This window comes from Trachypithecus francoisi, unplaced genomic scaffold (genome assembly GCF_009764315.1).
Source record: "Trachypithecus francoisi isolate TF-2019V2 unplaced genomic scaffold, Tfra_2.0 Lachesis_group12, whole genome shotgun sequence".
NCBI classification, from domain to species: domain Eukaryota; kingdom Metazoa; phylum Chordata; class Mammalia; order Primates; family Cercopithecidae; genus Trachypithecus; species Trachypithecus francoisi.
In genome coordinates this window covers 26,853,915-26,877,896 of record NW_022681457.1, presented here as the reverse complement: position 1 = coordinate 26,877,896, position 23,982 = coordinate 26,853,915, and the positions used below count along the sequence as shown (strand labels likewise).

General features: G+C 41.7%; 1 protein-coding gene across 5 annotated transcripts in view; it reads right to left on the bottom strand.

Annotated features, from left to right (window-relative positions):
* The window catches only part of DNAJC6 (DnaJ heat shock protein family (Hsp40) member C6), a 162,360-nt gene extending 139,215 nt beyond the window's left edge, over positions 1–23,145 (bottom strand). Inside the window, exon 1 of one of the 5 annotated variants that reach the window (XM_033225174.1) lies at positions 22,920–23,145. In XM_033225174.1, the coding sequence (XP_033081065.1) occupies positions 22,920–23,034 (115 nt within the window). In that variant the 5' untranslated portion in view covers positions 23,035–23,145. Of the gene's footprint in view, positions 1–12,580; positions 13,114–22,919 lie in introns of those variants that run through there. The other 4 variants (XM_033225177.1, XM_033225181.1, XM_033225175.1 and 1 more) reach the window with 4 other exon arrangements.
* Between the last annotated feature and the right edge of the window lie 837 nt (positions 23,146–23,982).

Below are 23,982 nucleotides of genomic sequence, written 5' to 3'. Positions count from 1 at the left end.
CGCCCGGCTAGTTTTTTGTATTTTTTAGTAGAGACGGGGTTTCACTGTGTTAGCCAGGATGGTCTCGATCTCCTGACCTCGTGATCCACCCGTCTCGGCCTCCCAAAGTGCTGGGATTACAGGCTTGAGCCACCGCGCCCGACCCAAGATCAAGTTTTCTAAACTTTTTGAAGCTCAATCATTCAAATTATTTTGTAAATTTTAGGATCATGTTGAATTGGGAGGTAAGAGTTGACAATTAAAAATCATAAAATCACAAAAGTATTAAACATTTGAATGGAGAACCAGACTCAGAAAAATTATAAAGTCTTTTAGTACACATGTTGTCTGGAACAAAGCAACATATATTTGTAAGAATTTCAGAGTACATATGAAAAAAGGTACTGACAAGCTTTTAATAAGCAAGAAAGAGTAACTAAAAATGAACATATATCCTTTATTAAATTTATATGTTTAAAATGACATTGTTACCTTGGTTTTTGGCCTGCGATTTTTATTTTTTAACATAGTCCATTTAAAAAAACACACACACACACACAGACATGTTTAACTTCCAGCTTTAATAGAGTAGGTTGTAGCAGACTGGTTCTGATGTGGGAAATTAGAAAAGCCAGATAAAATTTTTAAACATCTATGTGAAGCAATAGGAAAGCTACTAATCAGCCAGGATTTGAGGAGCCAGATCTTGGACAGAGGGGAGGCTCACTGAGGTGAGCCTGACTTTCTGCAAGCCTATTTTCCCATTTAGGGTATTTGCCAGTTCTTAGCATGGGGTAAGAAGCTGAACAGCCAGGCGAGGGGCAGCTGTTAAGACACAGAGAAGCCTGCAGAATTTTAGACAGTTTCCAGGGCTGCAGAGAGAAAAAGTGGAGTTTAGGACTGAAAAGGCACATCCTAGAGTAACTCACAGCCTGCCAGGAGTTTTCTCCTTCAGATATTCCTGACTCAGCTGCCCAGAGCAGAAGCTGAGAAGCCAAAGAGAAAGCAAATGAAAAGCACAATGAACATTTTGCTGAGTAGAGTTTTCAGCAAGTTCACAGTATTAGGGAGACAAAAATTAGAGTTTAGGGTCTGTCAAGGGGAAAGGGTGGTGAGAAACATCTCAAGACTCTCAATCAGTTCCCCTAGGGGCCTGGGATTAGGAGAACCAGAAGTAGACTAAACCTTAAAAGTCTGCAAAACAGACTTAATTGGACTGAGTGCCTGATTGGATTGAAGTGATCTCTGTTCTACTTCTGACAAAGAATAGGACAAATACTCTCAACAGGTAGATGACATCATCCAGAGCATCTTCATACACAAAACTGGACATACAATAAAAAATTGCCAGGCATACGAAGAAAGACAACCAAGAAGAAAAAAAGAAGGGATAAAAAGACTCACAAGTGGCCCATACATTGAAGTTACTGAGCAAAGTTTTTGAAGATGACTGTGATGTATGTATTTGAGAAAACAGATGACAAGGTGAATAATCTATTTTGGAAAAGAATCTAATAGAGGCTGGGCGTGGTGGCTCACGCTTATAATCCCAGCACTTTGGTAGGCCAAGGTGAGCGGATCACTTCAGGTCAGGAGTTCAAGACCAGCCTGGCCAACATGGCGAAACCCTGTCTCTACTAAAAACACAAAAATTAGCCAGGCATGGTGGTACATGCCTGTAATCCCAGCTACTCAGAAGGCTGAGGATCGCTTGAACCCAGGAAGTGAAAGTTGCAGTGAGCCGGGATCGCATTCCAGCCTGGGCAACAGAGGGAGACTCTGTCTCAAAAAAAAAAAAAAAAAAAAAAAAAAATTCTAATAGTAACTCTAGAACTGAAAAATATAAAACAAAATTAAGATATTAATGATTCTGTAACAACAAGTTAGACACAGCAGAGAGAGCCAGTAAGCTCTAAGATTGGCCAACAAAAAAATAACAAAACTTTCTGAAAAAGAAAGAAAAGGGCTAAGTATACAGAAAATGAAGGAATATATGGGACAGGGTAAAAAGTTCTAACATAAAGGTACCTGGAGTCCCAGAAAGAGAGGAACAAAACACTGTTTGGAGAGATAATTGCAGAGAATTATGATAATTACAAAAAACCTCAAGCCGCACAGATTCAAGGACTGAAAACCCCAAGCAGGATAAATACAAGGAAAACCACACCTGGGACAAGTGTTGAAAACCAAATCAAGGCCGGGCGCGGTGGCTCAAGCCTGTAATCCCAGCACTTTGGGAGGCCGAGACGGGCGGATCACGAGGTCAAGCGATCGAGACCATCCTGGCTAACACGGTGAAACCCCGTCTCTACTAAAAAAAATACAAAAAACTAGCCGGGCGAGATGGCGGGCGCCTGTAGTCCCAGCTACTCCGGAGGCTGAGGCAGGACAATGGCTTAAACCCGGGAGGCGGAGCTTGCAGTGAGCTGAGATCCGGCCACTGCACTCCAGCCTGGGCGAGGGAGCAAGGCTCCAGTCGCAAAAAAAAAAAAAAGAAAAAAAGAAAAAAAAAAAGAAAACCAAATCAATTGAGGAAAGTCTTAACAGCAGCCAAAGAAAAAAGATGCAACACCAAATAACAACAGAAGACTGACTGACAGCTTACTTATCCAAGAAAGGATGAAAACCAGAAGACAACGGGATAACATGTTTTAAAGTGCTGGGGGAACATCTGCTTCCCCAGAATTCTATACACCTAGTAAAATTAACCTTCAAAAGTAAAGACAAAATCAACTCATTTCCAGATCATAAAAACTGAGAATATTTGTTTCTAGCATATATGCACTACAAGAAATCCTACAAGGAGTTTTTTTCATGCAAAAGGAAAAGATCCCAGAGGGAAAACACAAAAAATCAGAAAGAAATGAAAAGCAATGAATAGGGTAAACATGTGGGTAAATTTAAATGAATATTCCATAAAACAATCATTTTAGTGTCCTATGGGGCTTTAATAAATGTATAATTAAAACAAAATACTATAATAACACAAAAGGCAGAAAGTGAGGTGAGGGAGGCGATAGGGTAAATGGAGTTAAAGTCTTCTAAGAGCATAACATTGTCTGAAACATGATTAAGTATAAGTAGCACTGGAGTAATCACTTGCACACGTGCGCAGGCACACACACACACACACATACACACAAAAAAAGTAAAATGAAAACAAATGTGAAACGAATATGTGAGAAAGTTAAAAATAATGCTTGATCAATCCAAAAGACAGTGGTATATAAAACAGATGGGACACGAATAAGAAACAAGGAGTAACACAGTAGCTATAGCACTTAACATATCAGTAATTATATTAAATGGTTTCAATATTCAAACTAAAGACCATATTGTCAGACTAGATTTTTAAAAATTCACTTATGGCTGCTTATAAAAGATATAGATTACATATCTGGGCATAGAAAAAAGTAAAGTATAGGCTGGGCATGGTAGCTCATACCTGTAATCCCAGCACTTTGGGAGGCCAAGGTGAGCGGATTACCTGAGGTCAGCAGTTCGAGACCAGCCTGGCCAACATGGCAAAACCCCGTCTCTACTAAAAATACAAAAATTAGCTGGTTGTGGTAGCACACACCTGTAGTCCCAGCTACTTGGGAGGCTGAGGCAGGAGAATCGCTTGAACCCGGGAGGCGGAGGATGCAGTGAGCCAAGATCATACCACTGCACTCCAGCCTGGGTGACAGAGTGAGACTCCTTCTCAAAAAAATATATAATAATAAAAAAAAGAAAAAGTATACAAATTGGAAAAGATCTACCATGTGTCTATTAACCCAGTTGGTATAGCTACATTAATATCAAAAAGGTAGATTATAAGGGAGTATTGCTCAAGATAAGGAAAGACATTTCATAATGAAGACATAACAACTATAACTGTAGATGGTATGCACCTAATAACAGAGCCACAGAATTAAGTAAAGCAAAAATTGGCAAATATAAAAGGAAAAATAGGCAAATCTAAAATTATAATGGAAGAGTTTGCCCTCTCTTGGGAACCAACAGAATGAGAAAAAAATCAGTGAGGACATAGAAGATTCGCACCTCAAGATTAACAAACTGAAATAATTAACATATGTAGAACACAGAACCAAACTATCATAGTATGCACATTCTTTTAAGTACAACATATAAATATAAAAATTGATCATACGAAGGGTCACAAAGCAAGTCTAAAACATTTCCAAGTCATCCAAAATATATTCTCTGACTACAGTCAGAGCAAGCTAGAAATCAATGGCAAAAAGAGAACTAGAAACTCCCCAACTGTTTAAAAATTAACAAGCATGTTGTTACATTACCTTACGGGTCAAAAAAATCAAAAAGAAAAGTATAAAATATTTTAAACTAAATAATGCATATGACATAGCAATACTTGCAGGTGGACACAAAAGCTATGCTTAAAGGCTGTTAAACATATAGCTTAAAGGGTTTGTTTTTTCATTGAGACAGAGTCTTGCTGTGTTACCCAGGCTGGAGTACAGTGGCATGATCTCAGCTCACTGCAACCTCCGCCTCCCAGGTTCAAGTAATTCTCCTGTCTCAGCCTCCCAAGTAGCTGGGATTACAGGCACACGCCACCATGCCCAACTAATTCTTGTAATTTTTCAGTACAGACAGGGTTTCACCACACTGGCCAAGCTGGTCTCGAACTCCTGAACTTGTGATCCGCCTGCTTTGGACTCTCAAAGTGCTGGGATTACAGGCATGAGCCACCATGCCTGGCCAGCTTAAAGGATATTAATGTGTAGCCTTAAATGAAAACAGTTTAAAAAAGAAAAGCTGAAAATCAAAGATACAAACTTCCATCTCAAAAAACTAAAAAAGAAGTCAAAAGTTATAGCCAAAGAGTGTAAGAGGAAATAATAAAGACAAAAGCAGGAACTCATGAGATGAAAAATAAATGTATAATACAAAAAATTAACCAAGTAAAAGATTACAGAGACTACTCAAATTTATAAGACCTTGACAATATTGCATCAAAATAAGTGAGAATTACCAGGACAATAAATAGAAATGCCCCTATCAGAAATAAAAAACAGAGACAAGAGCACACCACCTAAAAACTTTTTAAAGATCATAAGAGAATATAAAGAAAACCTTTTGTGAAAATTCAGATGAAATGGACAAATTCCTAAAAAAACACAATTTATTAAAACACACACAAAAATAGGAAATCTGAACAGCATACTATTAAACATACTATTAAAACAACTGAAGCCAGGCAGAGTGGCTCATGCCTGTAAGCCCAACACTTTGGGAGGCCGAGGCGGACAGGAGTTCAAGATCAGCCTGGGCAACATAGTGAGACCTCATCTTTACAAAAGTAAAAAAAACAAACAAACAAACATATTTTAAAACCTTCCAAGAACAAAATTTCCAGGCCCAAATGGCTTCACCAGTGAATTTTTCCGGACATTTAAAGAATAACTCTGATCTCACAAAAATCTTCCAGGGAATAGAGAAATAGGAAATACTTCAATTCATTTTACAAGGCCAACATATCTTTGATGCCAAAATATGGCAAGGGCACCACAACAAAAGGAAATCACAGGTTAATCTCTCTCGTGGACAAAGATAATCCTCAACAAAATATTAGCAAGTCAAATCCAGCAATATATAAAAAGGTATCACAACCAAGTTGTTTGTTCCAAAAATGCAAAGTTGGTTTAACATTCAAGAATCACTGAAATTCACCATACTGACAGAATAAAATAATCATATGATCCACATAATACAGAAAAATATTTGTTAAAACTCAGAACTGATTCATGATAAAAACTTGGCACAGTAGGAATAGAAGGTAACTTCCTTAATCTAATTTTTTAAGTGTCCATATAAATCCCACATCAAATGTTGTACTTAATGGTGAAAATGTGATAGCTTTTCCCCTAAGATCAATAACAAGATAAGAATACTCACCATCAGTGCTTCTATTCAACATTATAAGAGAGATCCTAGCTAGTACAATGAGACAAAGGGGAAAAAGTATAACGATTGGAAAGAAGAAATAAAACTGTCATTACTTACAGAAAAATAAACAGTATACACAGTAAGCCCCCTAAAATCTAAAAACTATTGAAATTAATAAGTGAATTTAGCAAGGTCACTGAAATAAGGTCAATATATAAAATCAATGATATTTCTTTTTTTTTTTTTTTTGAGATGGAGTCTTGCTCTGTTGCCCAGGCTGGAGTATGCAGTGGTGTGTTCTTGGCTCACTGCAATCTCCGCCTCCTGGTTCAAGCCATCCTCCCACCCAGCCTCCTGAGTAGCTAGGAATACAGGCACACACCACCACACCCAGCTAAGTTTTTTTGTACTTTTAGTAGAGACAGGGTTTCACCATGTTGCCCAGGCTGGCCTCCACCTCCGAAAGTGCTAGGATTACAGGCATGAGCCACTACACCTGGCCTAATCAACTCTATTTCTACATCCCAGGAATAAACAATTAGAAAATGAAATTCTAAAGTGCCACAGAGAGTCAAATACCATATGATCTCACTTGTATGTGGAATCTAAAAAAGCCAAACTTAACAGAATTAGAGAATCAAAAGGTGGTTACCAGATGCTGGGAGGTGGGGGCATGGGCAGGGAAAGGGGCAATGCTGATCAGTAGGCAGACAGAAGAATAAGTTTTGGTGTCCTATTGCACAGCACTGTGACTACAGTTAATAATAATGTGTTGTATATTTCAAAATTACTAAAAGAGGATTTTAAATGTTCTTATCACAAAGAAATGATAAATATTTGAGGTGATAAATATGCTAATCAGCCTGATTTGATCATTCCAAAATATAGATCTCTGTATCAAAACATCACATTGTACCCCATAAATACATAGTTACTGTCAAGTCAAAAATAAAAATGAAAAAATAATAATTTTTTTTTTTTTTTTTTTTTGAGACGGAGTCTTGCTCTGTCGCCCAGGCTGGAGTGCGGTGGCCGGATCTCAGCTCACTGCAAGCTCCGCCTCCCGGGTTTACGCCATTCTCCTGCCTCAGCCTCCGGAGTAGCTGGGACTACAGGCGCCCGCCACCTCGCCCGGCTAGTTTTTTGTATTTTTAGTAGAGACGGGGTTTCACCGTGTAAGCCAGGATAGTCTCGATCTCCTGACCTCGTGATCCGCCCGTCTCGGCCTCCCAAAGTGCTGGGATTACAGGCTTGAGCCACCGCGCCCGGCCCAATAATAATTTTTTTAAGTTGATTAAAAAAAAAAAAAAACAAGGTCAAAACTTGAGACTGGTGGTGCCCTCAACAGTTATGCTAGGAAGATTGTCCTGATGAGAGAATATAAATAAAACGTTTTTAAAAAATTTGCCAGGTGAGGTGGCTCACACCTGTCATCCCAGCACTTTGGGATGCCAAAGGTGGCAGATCACTTGAGGTCAGGAGTTGGTGACCAGCCTGGCCAACATGGTGAAACCCTGTTTCTACTAAAAATACAAACATTAGCTGGGTGTGGTGGTGTGCACCTGTAATCCCAGCTACTAGGGAGGCTGAGGCAGGAGAATTGCTTAAACCTGGAAGGTGGACATTGCAGTGAGCCAAGATCACCACTGCACTCCTGCCTGAGTGACAGAGCAAGACTCCGTCTCAATAATAATAATAATAAAATAAAAAATAAAAATGTTAGTGGAAGTAACAATAGCATAAAAATAATCAATGACCAGTGACATCACTTTTAGAAGATTTATAACCCTTTTAACCCAGTATATCTGCCCTTTAAAGAGGGTAGTTTACGCTCAGCTCAATCTCATTGTTGCAGACTGCTCTAATCTTTATTAAAGAAGCCATAAATACCTTATCGAACCTATAGTCTCCAAAAGTTTTAATGTTGGTTCAAATTATTTTAAAACGTTCAGGGGTAAAAATCAAATCATTTTGTAAACTCTGAGTAACACAAATACATATAAATATAAAAATATTTTGTATTTTCTTGTTTAGTATCTCAAAATGAAATTTAAAGGTGAAATAACCAACCTAACACAAAATTAAACTATACGTATGTATACATACATCTATGTTTCAACAGTAATGTAAAAGACAAGCCAAATAAGTTATTTACAATAAAGCAACATGTATTTCAATATGCAAATGCTCAGACAAGACTATATTGGAAAACATAATTAAGTAGGTAGCTACTTGCATCTGTATATAGATTTTATGATTCAGGTGTGTTATATTGGTGTCTAAAACACAAGTGGCATTGCTTTGGGTAAGTGATTTCCTGAACAAAATTCAGTATAATCTTCCTTAGATTTACACAGCATTTTTAATCCTGGAAGTTTCAGTGTATAGTGAAACCAATTTATGATCTAAGCCCAAAAAAGTATAGAAGGTTTTCACCCACATCTTCGGCAAAACGTTTGAAAATTGCACAGGACATGAGCTAATTCATCATTGAATGGAACAATCCAGAACACTGGAAGGCACTATCATTTCTAGTTTCTGCCAATGAATGCTACTAGTGCCCCTCAATCATATGACCATCAAATAACACACCTGCAGATTTCCAGTGTGTTCCCCAAAAAGCAATACCACACCCATTCATTACCACTGGCATAGACCAGTCTCTAATCCCAGCTTAACCACATGCTACCCCTGAAGCTCTGAGAAGTCACTTGGTCATTTACAGATCACCCCAGCTAAAGTATCATTTCACCAACTCACCCAGTTACAAGCAACAGTGACAAAAATCCTTGAATTTGAGTTTTCTCTAAAAGTATCAAAGTAGTCATGATTTAAGAAAAATCACTTCTTAAAAATTTATTTATACATATTTTGAATTACAGATTGGAGGATGAACACCACACTATTTTTTAATATTTAGATCCTAAAAATCTGAATCTGACTCTGCTCAAACCCAATTAGATTTTGTAATAACTTCCAGTGAAAAGCTCTCAGGAACCATTGGCATAGACAACTTTTTTTTTTTTTTTTTTGATACAGGGTCTCACTCTGTTGCCCAGACTAGAGTGCAGTCTTGCTAGCTCAGCTCACTGCGACCTCTGCCTCCCAGGTTCAAGCAAGTCTCTTGCCTCAGCCTGCTGAATAGCTGGGATTACAGGCACCTGCCACCAGACGTGGCTCATTTTTGTATTTTTAGTAGAGACGGGGTTTCACCATGTTGGTCAGGCTGGTCTTGAACTCCTGACCTCAAGTGATCTGCCACCTCAGCCTCCCAAAGTGCTGGGATTACAGGCGTGAGCCACTGCGTCCAGCCATGACAACTTTTAAATCCTACTATTAAAATGTTATGTGTAACTTTGTTTGCTAAACAAATGCTATGTTTGCCATTTTTAAATAAAATCTAGAAAAATAACAGAAAAATTGGAATGAGAACTATTTTCTTTGACCTCTTATAGACCAAAAAAAAAATTTCACCCAAATTTTCAGTCTTCATTCTTATTATTTTGTACCTCCGTCTCTAAGACCTTGCTGCATAACATACTCTAAGAACTCAGTAAAAAGAAAATTTGGAGCTGAATTTGAAGAGTTAAAATATCTGTTTTCCAAATAAAAACAACCTAAAACATTAGTCAAAAGCCATCATTTATTCTAGAGTTCACATCTCCCTTTTTATATAGGTAAGTTAATTCTAAAAATGTTGAGAATTTTATTAAAAACTGTAATTTTACAGAGTACAGGGCTACTTATTTTCAAGTACTTGCCTACCATGTGAATGGTTTTGGAGATTAAAAAAAGACCTGGTTTTGAATCATGGCTCTGCCATTAACTAGCTATGTATCCCTGTACAAAATTCTTAATCCATTTCTTCAAAATAAAATACCACCTACCTTGCAGTGTTGTGACAATATGTAAAGCACCTCCCTGAGAGCTTTTCACATAACAGTTGTTCATTAAATAGGAGCTATAGTTGTTATTATTATAATTAGCTGTCATGTTTGCCAATATCTACTTATTAACTCACTCAACTATTTTCTTTTCAGTTGCCTTATACTTAATTTCTTTCTCCTGGCTTGCAAAACATTTTGAGATATGCTGGATCAATGTTACACAATGTCTTTTGTATTAAAAACCTCATTGAATTGTCCTAAGATGAACTAAAAAGATAGAAAGGGCAGGCAGGTAGTTCTTAAGCCACAAGTCAACATTTACTGAACCACTCATGTGATGGTAGCTCTCCATTTTAGAGATAAAGAAACTGAGACCCAAAGAAATAAAGAGTCCTGTCCTAGGTCACAAATGAATTATAACTGAACAAGCCAGAGCCTACCAATCTTGACTCCAAACCCGAGGCTCTTCCCAGTACAAAGTAAAATAAAAATTTTAAATACTGGTCAGACACGGTGGCTCACGCCTGTAATTCCAGCACTTTGGGAAGCCGAGGCAGATGGATCGCCTGAGGTCTGGAGTTCGAGACCAGACTGGCCAACATGGTGAAACCCCGTCTCTGCTAAAAATACAAAAATTAACCGGGCATGGTGGCATGCGCCTGTAATCCCAGCTACTTGGGAGGCTGAGGCGGGAGAATCGCTTGTACCTGGGAGGCAGAGATTGCAGTGAGCGGAGATCGCACCATTGCACTCCCACCTGGGCAACAGGGCATGACTCAGTCTCAAAAAAAATTCTAAATACCAATTCTCCTTTAAAAAAAAAAAGTCCGGGGATCTGAGCTTAAAACACACTGATACACTGAGAAACCAAGAGTGTTTCCATTTCAAACAATGTTGAATATTAACCTTAACCTGAGCCTCCAATTCAGGCAGCTTTAATTTTTTTTCTAAATTATGTCCATGGCCTAGCATGACTTGGCAAATAAGCAATTTTTTTTTCTCTTCAGAAACCCTTTCTCCAACCACTGAAAACAACACAGGAAAAACCAACATTCTTCCTAGAGTTAATTTTAAAATACTTTGATTTCACACACAGGTAATACCTACTCGTAAATGCTGGCTTAGAAACAGGAGTGAACAGGTCCTCTTCCCGCTTACTAGGCCCATGCATAGCTGTTTTCTTCCTCACTAAGGCTGCTTCATTAAAATGTAAACGTCAAAACCACATAGATCAATACGTGGATGTGAATGATCCAGAGCCTATGAGATGTTAATACAAACACCACTACCTGGCCCTTTTTAAAGCCTCAATTATGGAAAGTGGGATTGTTTAAGAGCCTTCATTACAGTTTCATAGATTAAAATACCATTCTCTCCATTTGCATTAGGTTGTGAGTGCGCTTTTTTTTTTTTTTTCCTTCTTTTTCTAACGTTGAATATGTATACATCATTGCCCACCACCAGGAGAGGATTCCTATAACAAGCCAGAGAGGGTGGCAGACTCCCGAGGACTGGAGAAGGCCAAGACCGGCGGCGCTGCGCGCAGAGAGCTTTGGGGCCTCCGTTGTTGCACGGCTCACCCAAAGAACTTAGCTCGGGTGCCGGGAGGGTCGCTGCGCGAAACCTGCCCGCGGGGCTGCGTGCCAGCCCCCACCTGCGCACCCAAGCCCCCAAGCCCCCAAGCCCAAGGGGAAAGCGCCGGGGCCTCCTTAAAACCCAGCGCACTCTAAGCGCAGTCTGCTGCGCAGCAGCTCGCACCGAAACCGGGTAAAAATAAAGGGGGGCCGGCGAACCCTAAAATTAGCGTTCCGGAAGCAGCGGCCCGGCACCGCCGCGCGGAGACAGCGTCCTCCGCCCCGGCGACCGCGCGAGCGCTCTCCCCCGGGCGCGCGGCCCCTCTGCGCCCTTCCTGGGCACGCGGGCCAGGAGCACGACCAGCGCAATAGGAAGGAAGGGCTCCCCCCGGAAACGGGATCGGGGAACACGTGTAGCCTCCGGAGACCTAAGGGTCCATCGCTCCTCCCCCAAATGCGGCAGAACATTTAAGGAGCCTCCGAATTTAAAACCCCAGAATCCTCCAGAATGCTTGTTGTTGAACTTAAAATTTGGTTGGCTCATTTTTCAGTGAGCCCTTTCCTTTTTTGAGTTTTTATTTAAATCGGTTTCTCTCTTCCCCCATCCCCCCACCAACAGAATTAGAGTGTTGGGAGGTGAGGGGGAGGTAAGGAGTGGAGGCTGATGGAGTGGGGGTAGTTTACATCCCAACATTTCTCTGCAAGATAAACAGTTCTGAAGGTCAGCGACGGCTCCCCATGGAGCGCTCCTAAAAAGATTAATGTTCATTAAAGGATTCTCCGTCAGCGTTTACCTTGAGAACCCAAACTGTTTTAAGTCCCAAGTATTTCAGATATTCCTATTCTAATAATGCATTGAAAACCTGTATATTCATTATTGACTATTGTGAACACTCCCAAAATAAAATTATCAAAAATCTGGGAGCTAGTCTAAGGAAATCTGTGAAAGCTGTGCTACTCAGCCAAGATTAAATGAAGAATGCAAAAATAGAGTTATATTTAGTACTACAAAAATGGAAAGCTGAATGACACAATATTTGGAAACTAGAAGCTAGTCATTTTTTAAAGTCATCATATTTATTATATAACTAGAATGTTAATACAGGCACGGTAATTTTAAACTAGTCATTAATACAAACTAAATATGTCTGTGGAGTGACATCGCATCCCTAGGATCTTTTAGCCTTTAGCCCTCTCTTAGCCATCCTTCTGCAGTCCGCCCCTTACCTTTATTTTCAGAATCTTTCATTCTCTGCTTCCTCCCTCTGCTGCAAATGAGCAGGAAAGTCCGTCTGATTCTGCAACCCTGACTTTTGATTTGTCATTCACAGTCAGCGGTCTCGGGGGCGAAGTCTCTCAACGGAGGAGCACTCGGGCTATGATAATTGCATGCAAGTCGGTGTGCGGGGTTATAATTTTGCTTATACTGGAGCGGAAAGGATGGGGATGAAGGCAGACGTAAACACAAATTCCAAAACATGGCATGGAACCGGATCTGGAGCCGAGGCTTGCCTTTCCTTCCCTCAGGATAGGGAACTAACTGTTTAGCGCCTCCTCATCTCTGAAGGGGATGTCTGTGTCATGCACCAGGTTTATTTTCAGATGGTAAGTCAGCTTTGGAGGAGGATTAGGAGCCCTGTACTTTCATTCATTCATTCAACATTTATTTTACCTCTCTGTGGACCAGGCTGTATGCTAAGTACTGGGGATACAACAATGCACAGGACCAGCCCTCGGTCCTCAAGCTGCTCACAGGCGTTACAGTACAGAGGCATACAGTGCAATATAATGGCCTGTGTCTGCTGCATGGACACAGGTTATTGAACCCATTTCACTCAGGCCTAAGTTGATTCTCAAGGAGGCTTTAGTGACTGGTTGTAAGCCACTGAGTGGCAGACTAGGAATAGGTAAGAGGATGCCAAACCATAAGACCCCTCTGTTGGAAAGTAAGGAGGATTCAAGTAAATCTTTCAGTCATTCAGTTCACTTACTCTAAATCATTCCACAGCTCAGATTCATTCATTCATTCCTTCAATCATTTATTCAACACGTGGTTATTTGTGCCAGGCACTATTCCACCTGTTAGGGTTTCAGGTCCCTGCTTTCTTGGCTATTGCACCCTGGTGGAAGGATTCAGACAGGTAATGTAGACATATAATAAATGGCAATAAATGTTGTGAAGAAAAATGAAACATGGTAATGAGGTAACAGGGGTGCCATTTTAGGCAGGGGGGCCAAGGGAGGTGCCATTTTACTTGTTTTATGGACAATGGGTAAGAGTCATCACAGTCTCTTCCAAACGGCTTCACTCAGAAACTGTTTTTTAAGTTCTGAACCCTCCCAATCTCCTCTGCTTCATGCATACTCACTGATGGATGGTGTTTATTCCCCATGATACAGATTAGTAAACTGGTATCCAGAAGGACTAACTGACTCAAATACATAACCTAACCAAATTGGAAGAAGAGCAACAGAAAGGAATACATCTTCCTGTTACTCTCATCCTCAGAAATTACTGAGTTAAATGCAATATTGACATTAAAAATTTGCTGGACTAGGCATTAAAAGGGTTAAAGACCTATCTTCTACCATCTCTACCTTTTATTAACTGAGTAGTGTAGGGCAAGTGACAGAACCTCTCTGGCATGAGTTTTCTCATCTGTAAAGTGGGAATAATCATAGCTGTCCTATATATGTACTGGGTTGTTCATATCATTAAAAGGGAGAACAGAATTTTGTAAACAAAACACCAAATAAATGTAGGGTATAATTACCAACTGCTTGGGCACATTTAAGAGGATTAATTGCCAGTGTTCACCTGTTCATTACTGCAACCCAAGAGTCAAATATAGCTATAATGTGAGAGCTTTCATGGCTATTAGGGGGCCTTGCATTGACTTCTCGTTGCCACAACTGGAAGACTCCCTGAAAGCTTTGGGAACTTTAAGTATTTGTTTTTGGTTCCCATCTTTCCGTGGCAATGGATAATATCTTTCTGCTGTCTTTGACAACTTAAGACCAATAAGGAAAAGCTGCCTTCATTACAACTCCTTACCGGCCACCAAATGAGACATTGGCTAAACCACATCAGAGAAACTGGCATCTTTATCTCCAAGGACCAAGTCCAGGATAGCCAAAATGTGCCCAAGAGGAGCACTTTGGGGGACTGAGAAGGTGAGGGAGTAGGTGGTGAGAAGCCATCATTCATGCACTCTTTTATTCAATAATATTCATGGTACCAGGCACTGCTGTGAACACTAGGAATGACACAGTGCTGAACAAAACATTCTCTGTCCTCAGGAGCCTGTGGTCTCAGGTCAAGAGGCTTCCACTAGATATGCCAATTTACCAAAGTAGGCAAAAAAAAAACGCCAAGGCGTGGGTTTGAATAGTAGGGCAAGAGCTCCAAAGCAAAAGAGGACTGGGAGAGGCGGCCGATGCCTGTAATCCCAGCACTTTAGGAGGCCAAGGTGGTAGGATTGCTTGAGGTCAGGAGTTCAAAACCAGCCTGGTCAACATAGTGAGACCCTGTCTCTATGAAAAAAATTTTTTAGTTTGCTGGGCATGATGGCATGAGCCTGTGGTCCAGCTACTTGGGAGGCTGAGATGGGAGGATGCTTGAGTCTGGGAGGTCAAGGCTGCAGTGAGCCATGGGCAACAGAGCAAGAAAGACCCTGGGTGACAGAACAGACTGTGTCTCAAAAACTAAATAAAATAAAGTGTAAGAGAATGGATTCAAACATGGGCCCTGCCATGTACCAGCCCCTGGAATATAAGCTGAGACAAGTTGCTGCACCTCTCTTAAGTTTCCATTTCCTGATCTGCAGGATGGAAGTGATAATGGTACCCATCTTCCACAGCTGGGTGAGGCTCAAACAAGTTAATACGTTTAAGGTTCATAGCACAAAGCCTGACACATAAGGGCTCCATAAATCCTGTAAGATGAGTAGTAACTTGTAACTGGGTCAAGTTTTCTCCCCTAAGCTTCAGTTTCCTCATAAAATATGGAAAATAATAACTAGTTTGTAGGATTATTGTGAGAATTACATATGAAGAAGAATATGAAGTCCTTGGCATAAAGGAATAACCAATCACCAACCACCCTCACTCCAGGCCCTTTTAAGAAATTTTTTTATTTTTAATTTGTGTGGGTACATAGTAGGTGTATGTATTTATGAGGTACATGAGAAATTTTGATACCAGCATGCCACGTGTAATAATCACATCATGGAATATGGAGTATCCATCCCCTCAAGCATTTATCCTTTGTGTTACAAACAATCCAATTATACTCTTTCAGTTATTTTAACAAGTACAATTAAATCATTATTGACTCTAGTCACCTTGTTGTGCTATCAAATACTAGGTCTTATTCATTCTTTCTAACTATTCCAGGCCCTTTTTAATAAAGAAGGCTCCCCAAACCAAAATTTTTAAAAGACCAACGCTAGGAGTAGAAAGGAAGTGGAAGAAGGGAAGGAAGACACCCATTTATATTACAAAAGGAAGTAATAATGTTTTCAAAAGTGTAATCATTTCTAGGGGTATTTGCATTGTACCCAACATTGTATTTTGAAAAGTTTCAAACACACCAAAAAGTTGAAAGAAAATTCAGTGGGCCCCATATCCAAGTACATTTGGGTATATTTGCTTCATCACATGTGTCTGTTTCTCTATCCAACTTTAATTAATCTTTTTTCTCCTTAAGTTGAAAGAGGTTTGAAGGCCTCATCAAATATAAAGAGCCTTTATTTTCCCTCCTGATGCAGTATTTCCAGAAGCACAGGCCTCCTGATTCTGTGGCTATTCCAAGCAGAGCTGGGTGAACTCTCAGAAGTCTTGTCATGTCACACAGTAAATCTCAAGGCCACACCCAGTTAAGGACAAGGATGGAGTCTAGAGCTTTCCACAACAAGGCAATGTCTCTATCAGACCCCAAGCTTCAGATAAACTGGTACTGAGGATGATTAGAAACAGCCGCTAATGGACAAGATGCTCTATCCCAAAAACTGGGTTTAGGAAAAGCATCAGGCAGGCTCCACTGGCCACTAGGTCCCTTGACAACCCTGCACATCCTTGTCTTGTTAGATGCCACTCTGAGTCAGTAAACCAGTGACTCATGCTCAGCAACTGAGGCCATCTTGAGAGCTAAACTGAAGGGAATTTTCAAGAACAACGAGTGAAACTCTGAATTGAAAGGGAATAAGGCTTTTTATTGTCCGAGCAAAACAAAAATGAAAGGAAAAACAACACTGCTATCATACTGTGGATTAAACTTTCCCAGCTGCAAATTTTACTCTGAGGAAACACTGGGCACCAAAAAAAATAAGTAAATTTAAAAAAAAAAAAAAAAAAAAGCTTTTACATGCCCTTGGAATTTTTGAGGCATTTTTATTCTTGATTAGTTGATAGGTAAGCAGAGACCCAGAACATATGTCCCAAATTAGGCAGATGAAACGATCTTTCAGTGACTTGTCTAGAGCTTCTGCTTGCTTAGTCATTCATTCCCAAAGAGTGGCTTTACCTGCAACCCCACACTCAGTCTTCCTGCACCCAGCCAAGCCTCTGTCTGGCTTGCTCAGAGCACCCAAATGGCCAGAAAAGAGGTGAGAAGGAAAAAGAAAATGTGCTTACTGTGGGGAGGGGGTAGATGTTTAGGATTAGGGCTAGTCACAGAGAAGGGGCAGCATGGGTTATACGGAGTACCTACTATATGCCAAGCTGTTTTCTTATCATCATCATCATACATTTGTTGAGAACTTATTATTTGGCAAGCATTGTCTTTAATGCAAGGACTCAGAGCAGACCTCCAGGGTTTGAATCCCAGCTTACTAGTTGTATAACTTTGGAAATGTTACTGAACTTCTCTCTGCTTCAGTTTTTCTTATGTGTAAAACGAAAGCTGTAAAACAGGGTTATTATAAGAATAAACTAAAATCATACACTCTTTAAGATGGTGGCTGGCACATAGTGTGACAAAAGCAATGCACATGTTAACTCTTGCCATTCGTTTTATTAGATGAGACAAACGAGGCAGAGAGGCAAGGAGACTTGCCAAAGGAGACACATAGCTAAACACAGCAGAGTCCAGAATCGTCATGTCATTTATTTCTCACACAGTCCTGTGAGGGAAATGGGAAGGAAAGGAGAGTGGCTTCACCTGCAACACCACACTCGGTCTTCCTTTTATTGGTAAGAGTTTGGAAACCCAAGACGGTCTAGTAATTTACACGTCACAAGTTGGCAAGTAGGAGAGTTGAGATTTAAACCCACATTTGCTGACTGTAAAACCCTTGTTCATCCTACTAGGTCAGTGGTTCTCAACCTTTAGCATGTGTCAGAATTACTGCAGAGTTTATTTAAACACATTTCCAGGTCCCAGCCTCCTATCCCTCCCCATCCTTCCATCCTCCCACCCCTCAGTTTGTGATTTGGTAGCTCTGAGAGGGGGCCTAGAATTTGCATTTCTAACAAGATCCTGAGTGATGTTGATGCTGCTGGTCTCATGCTGCTGGTCTGGAGACCAAGCTTGGAGAACCACGGCTCTCTACAATCGTGCACCTGTATGCAGAACAGGTGGTAGGAGGAGAGCCAGAGCCACAGACCCAAAGATTGTGGGTCAGTAAGGTTTCCCCACTCTGATAAAGTGTTGGTTACTTCCCATAGCCTGGCTAATAAACCTTGTATTTACACAGCCCTTTCATTTTTATGGTCTCGTTTGATCTCTCTAATATCCTTAGGAATAGGCTAGGTAGGGATCACGACCTCCATTCAATGTGGCTTGTTTTTAGGGACATATGGCTAGACAATGGCAGTGAGAGAATAAACCACTGATCAACGTGACAGAAATTCTGTCCTTTTCTCCAAGTAAATTGTTCTGGAAAATACTATCTACTGATGGACAATGACTCTAGTTCCAACCTGTGTCTTCCCAGATAATACCACAGCTCAGGAAAGGGCTCCTCACCCGGCACAGGGTTTAGAGGAAGGAATTTCTGGTGGCAGGAACTCAAGGCCGGTTATCTACCATCATTTCAAGGGCTAAAGAAGTCTACTGCTCATAAAATGCTTTCCTCATTTGCTCCCTTTTCTGTAACCTACAAACTTTGATATTTGAGTAAAATATGGTTTTCCACAATGGATGGAAGCATTTGGAGGGTTAATTTCAACTCAGCACAGCTTGTTCATTTAGAACTACTGGCATGATTAAGTATATTTTTAAAAGTTGTTTAGACCTGTAAACCAACAAATAATTCATATCCAGAATATTTAAAGAATTCTTAAAATGGATAAGAAAAAAAAAAACCACCAAGTTAAAGAAATGAGAAAGGCATCAATAGGCCTTTCATAAAGGTTCACACAAGAATGGCCAATATTCTTGTGAAAAGATACTCAGCTTCATTATTTGTCAAGAAAATTCAGTATAAAACAACATGGAATACCATTTCATATCCATCAAATTATCAAGCATTTAAAAGTCTGACCATATTCAGTAAGGAATCAGGGAGCTTACACGCGGTTGGCAGAAACTGAATTAGCACAAATATACAAAGGTCAACTTGGCAATATCTCTCAAAATCAAAAATATATATATACAGTTTGATGCAGTAATTGTCCCTTTAGACAGTTATGCTAAACTTTTAGTGACAAATGTTCAGAGTGTAAATTTCAGAGTCATTCTCTTTGGAAATATATAAATGGAAGGAATCTTTCATTCCAGACATATTTATTGAATGTCTGCTATGTTCAGGACACAGTGTTAGGATGCAAAGATGACAGGAATCCTTAGAAGCTATGTTCCTTCTCCCCTGCGGCCTCCTGATGAAAAAGAAGGTGGCAGAAAGAAGGATGCTGCTGCAGAAGACCTTCTGGTTGACCCAAAAGGGTTAACCGCCCCAAAAAAGCCTCCAGCTGTGGTTGCTTCCCAGAGTGCACTGAACTTTTAACCGTATTTTGAGTGTGATCATATGGTTGACAATCTAGACTAAGCATTAATCTAGACTAACAGTAGTCTGGACTATTATGAAACTCTACACTATTATTAGTCTATACTAACAATAGTATACTAATAGTAGTCTAGATTTTCAGCCATATTAATATTATGGTTTTCTAATAAGTTCTAGACTTTTCTAGGTTTTCTAGACTATTTTCTAAGAATAGTCTACATTTTCAACCATATTAATATTAGGTTTTGTTTTATTAATATGAATACATATAATAGTAAACCTAATATTAATAAAAGTAACCAGCCCTTTGTGAACCTCTGTGTACCAGAAATGCATTTAATCATCAGAGTTACATGACATAGGAATTGTCATCCTCATTTTTCAGATAATATATAACTCCATTTTTGAAAGACTAAGGACACTGTCTAATATCACACAGCTTATTAATGTGCCATTTATGAGTGGCAGATTGAAATAATAGCCTGTCTGACATCAAAGCGTATGACTCTAGATGCCCAAAATGATGTTAACATCATCATAAGAAATTCAGGTTAACTTTAAAAAATCAAATAAAGTTGAGATATAAATTTCTTTTATTGCATAGTATTTATTCATTTTACTTCCCTCTTCCATGAGTATAGCTATTGAAACATGTTTTTTCATGTGTGGAGGGAGACGTGGCAGAAAGGATGTTGTATAGACAGACAGGCCTGAATCTGCCACTCACCAGTCACATGACCTCCAGCATATCACTTAGTGTCTCTTGCTTCACCTTCCCTTATATATAAAATGGGGGAAATACATAACATCTGCCCTCTCTCCTTCCAGGGGTATTGTCAAGATCTAAACAAAAGCCTGTAGTTGAACTATTCTTTAAGATGTCAAGTATCATACAACATTAGACATTAGAATGGCTTTATACCCAGGGCTTATGGGGAAAGGGGAAGATAGATAGTAGAGGAATGCAGTGAGCAGCCAAGATCCTATCTAAGAAAAGAGAGGTGTGGGATGGCAGTGAGCCCTGGGAAGCTGTGAGTAAACGCTAGGTCAGGAACACAGAAGCAGAGATGGTTTTTTAGGCACTATAGATCTGGTTTTAAAAATTATAAAACTAATGCAGGAACAGAAAACCAAACACCAGTTGTTCTCACTTATAAGTGGGAGCTGAACAATGAGAACACATGGACACAGGGAGGGGACCAACACACACTGGGGCCCGTGGTGAAGAGGGCAGGGGAGGGAGAGCATCAGGAAGAATAGCTAATGCATGCTGGGCTTAATACCTAAGTGAAGGGTTGATAGGTGCAGCAAACCACCTTGGCACACCTTTACCTATGTAACAAACCTGAACATCCTGCATGTGTATCCCAGAACAAATATTTTAAAAATTAAAATAAAAATTATAAGACTAGAACACTTATTCTAACCCAAGTTACTACAGTGGCAATATTCATTTATTCCTCTTTTGTAAACATTCACACAATATCTGGAATAACACTACGCATGTAATTATCACTCAAGGGATACCTGTTGCAATCATCGATCTCATTTAAGCTCATGATAAGAAGTGGTCAGCCTTTGGCCCTATTTAGTTTCAGCAATAGTTCTTTTTGTTTGTTTGTTTGAGACAGAATCTCACTCTGTGACCCAGGCTGGAGTGCAGTGGTGCAATCTCAGCTCACTGCAGCCTCTGCCTCCTGGGTTTAAGCGATTTTCCTGCCTCATCCTCCCAGGTAGCTGGGACTACACGTGTATGCCACCACACCCAGCTAATTTTTGTATTTTTAGTAGAGACGGGGTTTCACCACCGTGGCCAGGCTGGTCTCGAACTCCTGACCTTAAGTGATCTGTCCACCTCGCCTCCCAAAGTACTGGGATTACAAGATTGAGCCACCGCACCCGGCCTCAGCAATAGTTCTTGCTGACAGTACGGAATGAATTTTATTGGTGCACTGACTTAAAAAAAGTAGGAACACATACTTGGAAGCCGGCAAGATGACAATGACAAGCTGCAGAGTCTCCCTAACAACCACCAATAGAAAAGCTTGTTTTTAATGCAATAAATAAATATTTGAAAGATAATTATTGCTGGTCATTTTCAAATTTATTTTTATAATGCTTACTAGGTACTAACACTTTGTAACTACTAACTCGTTTAATTCATTAATTTATTTAATCCTCAAAACACCGGGAGTGGGTGAGGGAACTATATCTATGGCAGGGTCCTGGTGCAATCTGGCTCTGCCCTGCATCTGGTCGGCCATTTTAGAAATAAGGCATGTCAGCCCCTCAGAGGAAGATCCTCAGACGATGGAAACAGACAAAAAGGACAAGACAAGACACATTCATAAGCAGTATCTACACAGTACCAAGCCCTGCACTTAGCCTGGTGGGGGATGCAAAGATGAAATGGATGAGAATGAGGAATCTTTAATACCAGATGAACAGTGACAAATGCTCTACAGGTGACGAAATGCTAAAGGAGGGGTTACAGGTGGCAGGAACCCCAGAGATTTCAGGGAAGAGACTGCATTTGTGCTAGTCTTGGCAGGAGGGTAGGAATCCGGCAGGCTGAGATGCGGGCATGGACACTGCAAACAGAGAAAAGCCGGGAACCAGCAGATCAGGTCACTTCTCTGCTTAGCACACTTAAGTGTTTTTTCCCAGCTCACGTAGAATAAAATCTGAACTCCTCCTCATGTTCCGCCCAGACCTCATCCCGGCCCTGCATCCCTCACTTTCCCCTTGCTCAGTTCAGGCACTCTGGGAACCTTTTCACTTGCTATTCTCTATTACTCGGCTCCACGCTGGAGTAACTCCTCGTCAGTCCTCGGGTCTCCACTAACTTGCAATGCCTCGGAGAGGCCTTCCCAGTCCGCCTGCCACGGAAGCTCGGGCCCCCTGCCTTTTTTTCTCTCTCAGCAGACTATCTGATTCCCTCCAAGCACACATAGCAATGTGTACCGGGCTTTCTCTGTTTTGCGTGTGTAATGTCTGTCTTCCTCTCTAGAAGCAGTTCCACAAGCCGGGTTTTGCCCATCGTGTTCTCCTCCGATCAAGGCAGATGGAGGGGCTCGATAAAAATTGTGGAATGAATGAATGGAGTGAGTCAGTGATTGGCTGTGAGTTGAGGCCCTGGCGAGGACAGGACTGAGTGTGCTAGGAAATAGTTTATCGTGGCGAGAGCTTCGAGATCACCGCAGGCAGGTAGAAAGGCGGTGGGTACAGGGCGGGAGGACCTTAAAGGGACGCTCGGGTTCGGATTCATTCCCCCAAAGGGCACTGCATTGCAGGCGCCAGGCCAGGTGTGGGGCGGGGACAAGCTAACCTCAGTGAGGCTGTGTCGCCGCGCCACCGTGGCTTCCCTGTGTCCAGAGCCAAAGCAACGAGTAGGGGCTAGGGGAAAGGAGACTGTGCCGAGACAAAACGCTGCGCTTCCCCAGCGGTGCGCTTCCCCAGCGGTCCCCGTCCCCGCGGCCAAGGGTCGGGTTCAGGGGTCGCCTAGGCATCCAGGCTCCTGGGGCCGGGAACGCGGCCAGAGAGACCGCCGGGGACGGCCCCGCCGCCGCGGCGCCCCTGCCTCAGGGTAACAGGTCCCGACCGGCCGCGCCCACACTCACCCTGCCCCGCCTGGCGAGCTGAGCGCTGCCTCCACAGCCGGCGGGTCGCCTTCCAGGGCCGCCGCAAGGAAAACAGCTTCCGGCTCTTCTGGCCTCCCTTCTCAGTGGCGCCCATCGGTGCGCCGCGCCCTCCCCCGCCGCCGCCGCCCGAGCCGAGCGCCACCGCTCGCCGCCGCCGCCGCGCGTCTGCCAGGTGACGGGCCGCTGCCTGGAGACGCGCGCCGGGGGCGGAGCTTAGGGCCTGGAGCCGTGGCTGGCGCGGACCGGGGAGGCTTCCCGGCCCGGCCCACACGGCGGCGCCTGGCGCCTGAGGGGTGGGGATGAGCGCGGGCCCGCGCCCCTCACTTGGGAGTCACAATTAGCACCCTTAATTAATACAGGAGTCATGGGGGGCGCTCACCCATTTTATCTCCCAGTTACAAACCATACACTCCACGCTCCGAGAGGGTAAGGCATCTGCCCACAATCACACAGCGCTAAAGAAATTCCAGAGCCCTAGGCTCTGACGATGTTTACTCACACCGTGCTACCGCCTCAGAATGAAACAACATCACGTTAGAAAGTGGTTTTAATTCTGACAGATATTCCTGTTTTCCTAATACAAGGGATTACTAGTCACCCATGATTTTTTGAGAACCTGTTCCATGTCCAGCTACTTTTACACACATTTCATGAAACCTCATAGCAACCCCATGGTGTGGGAGGCGTTTCCCATTTTCCAGATGAGGAAACTGAAATGGTAGAACTGAAGCTCCTTCACCCCATCCCCATGCCACCACTGGTCTCTGTTGAGATTTTGCTTGGAATTGCGAGAGACTGAGAGGAAGATCAAAACCAACGCCCTTGAACACGACCTGGCTGCAATAATAATAGCTAATATTTATAGAACGTTTTTTATGTGGCAGATTTTACATACTGCCCGGGCTGGAGTGCAATGGCGTCATCTCAGCTCACCACAACCTCTGCCTCCCGGTTTCAAATGATTCTCCTGCCTCAGCCTCCCGAATAATACTCGGGGGGCGGAAACAATCTCCAAACTCAACAGATGGGGAAGCTGAGCATC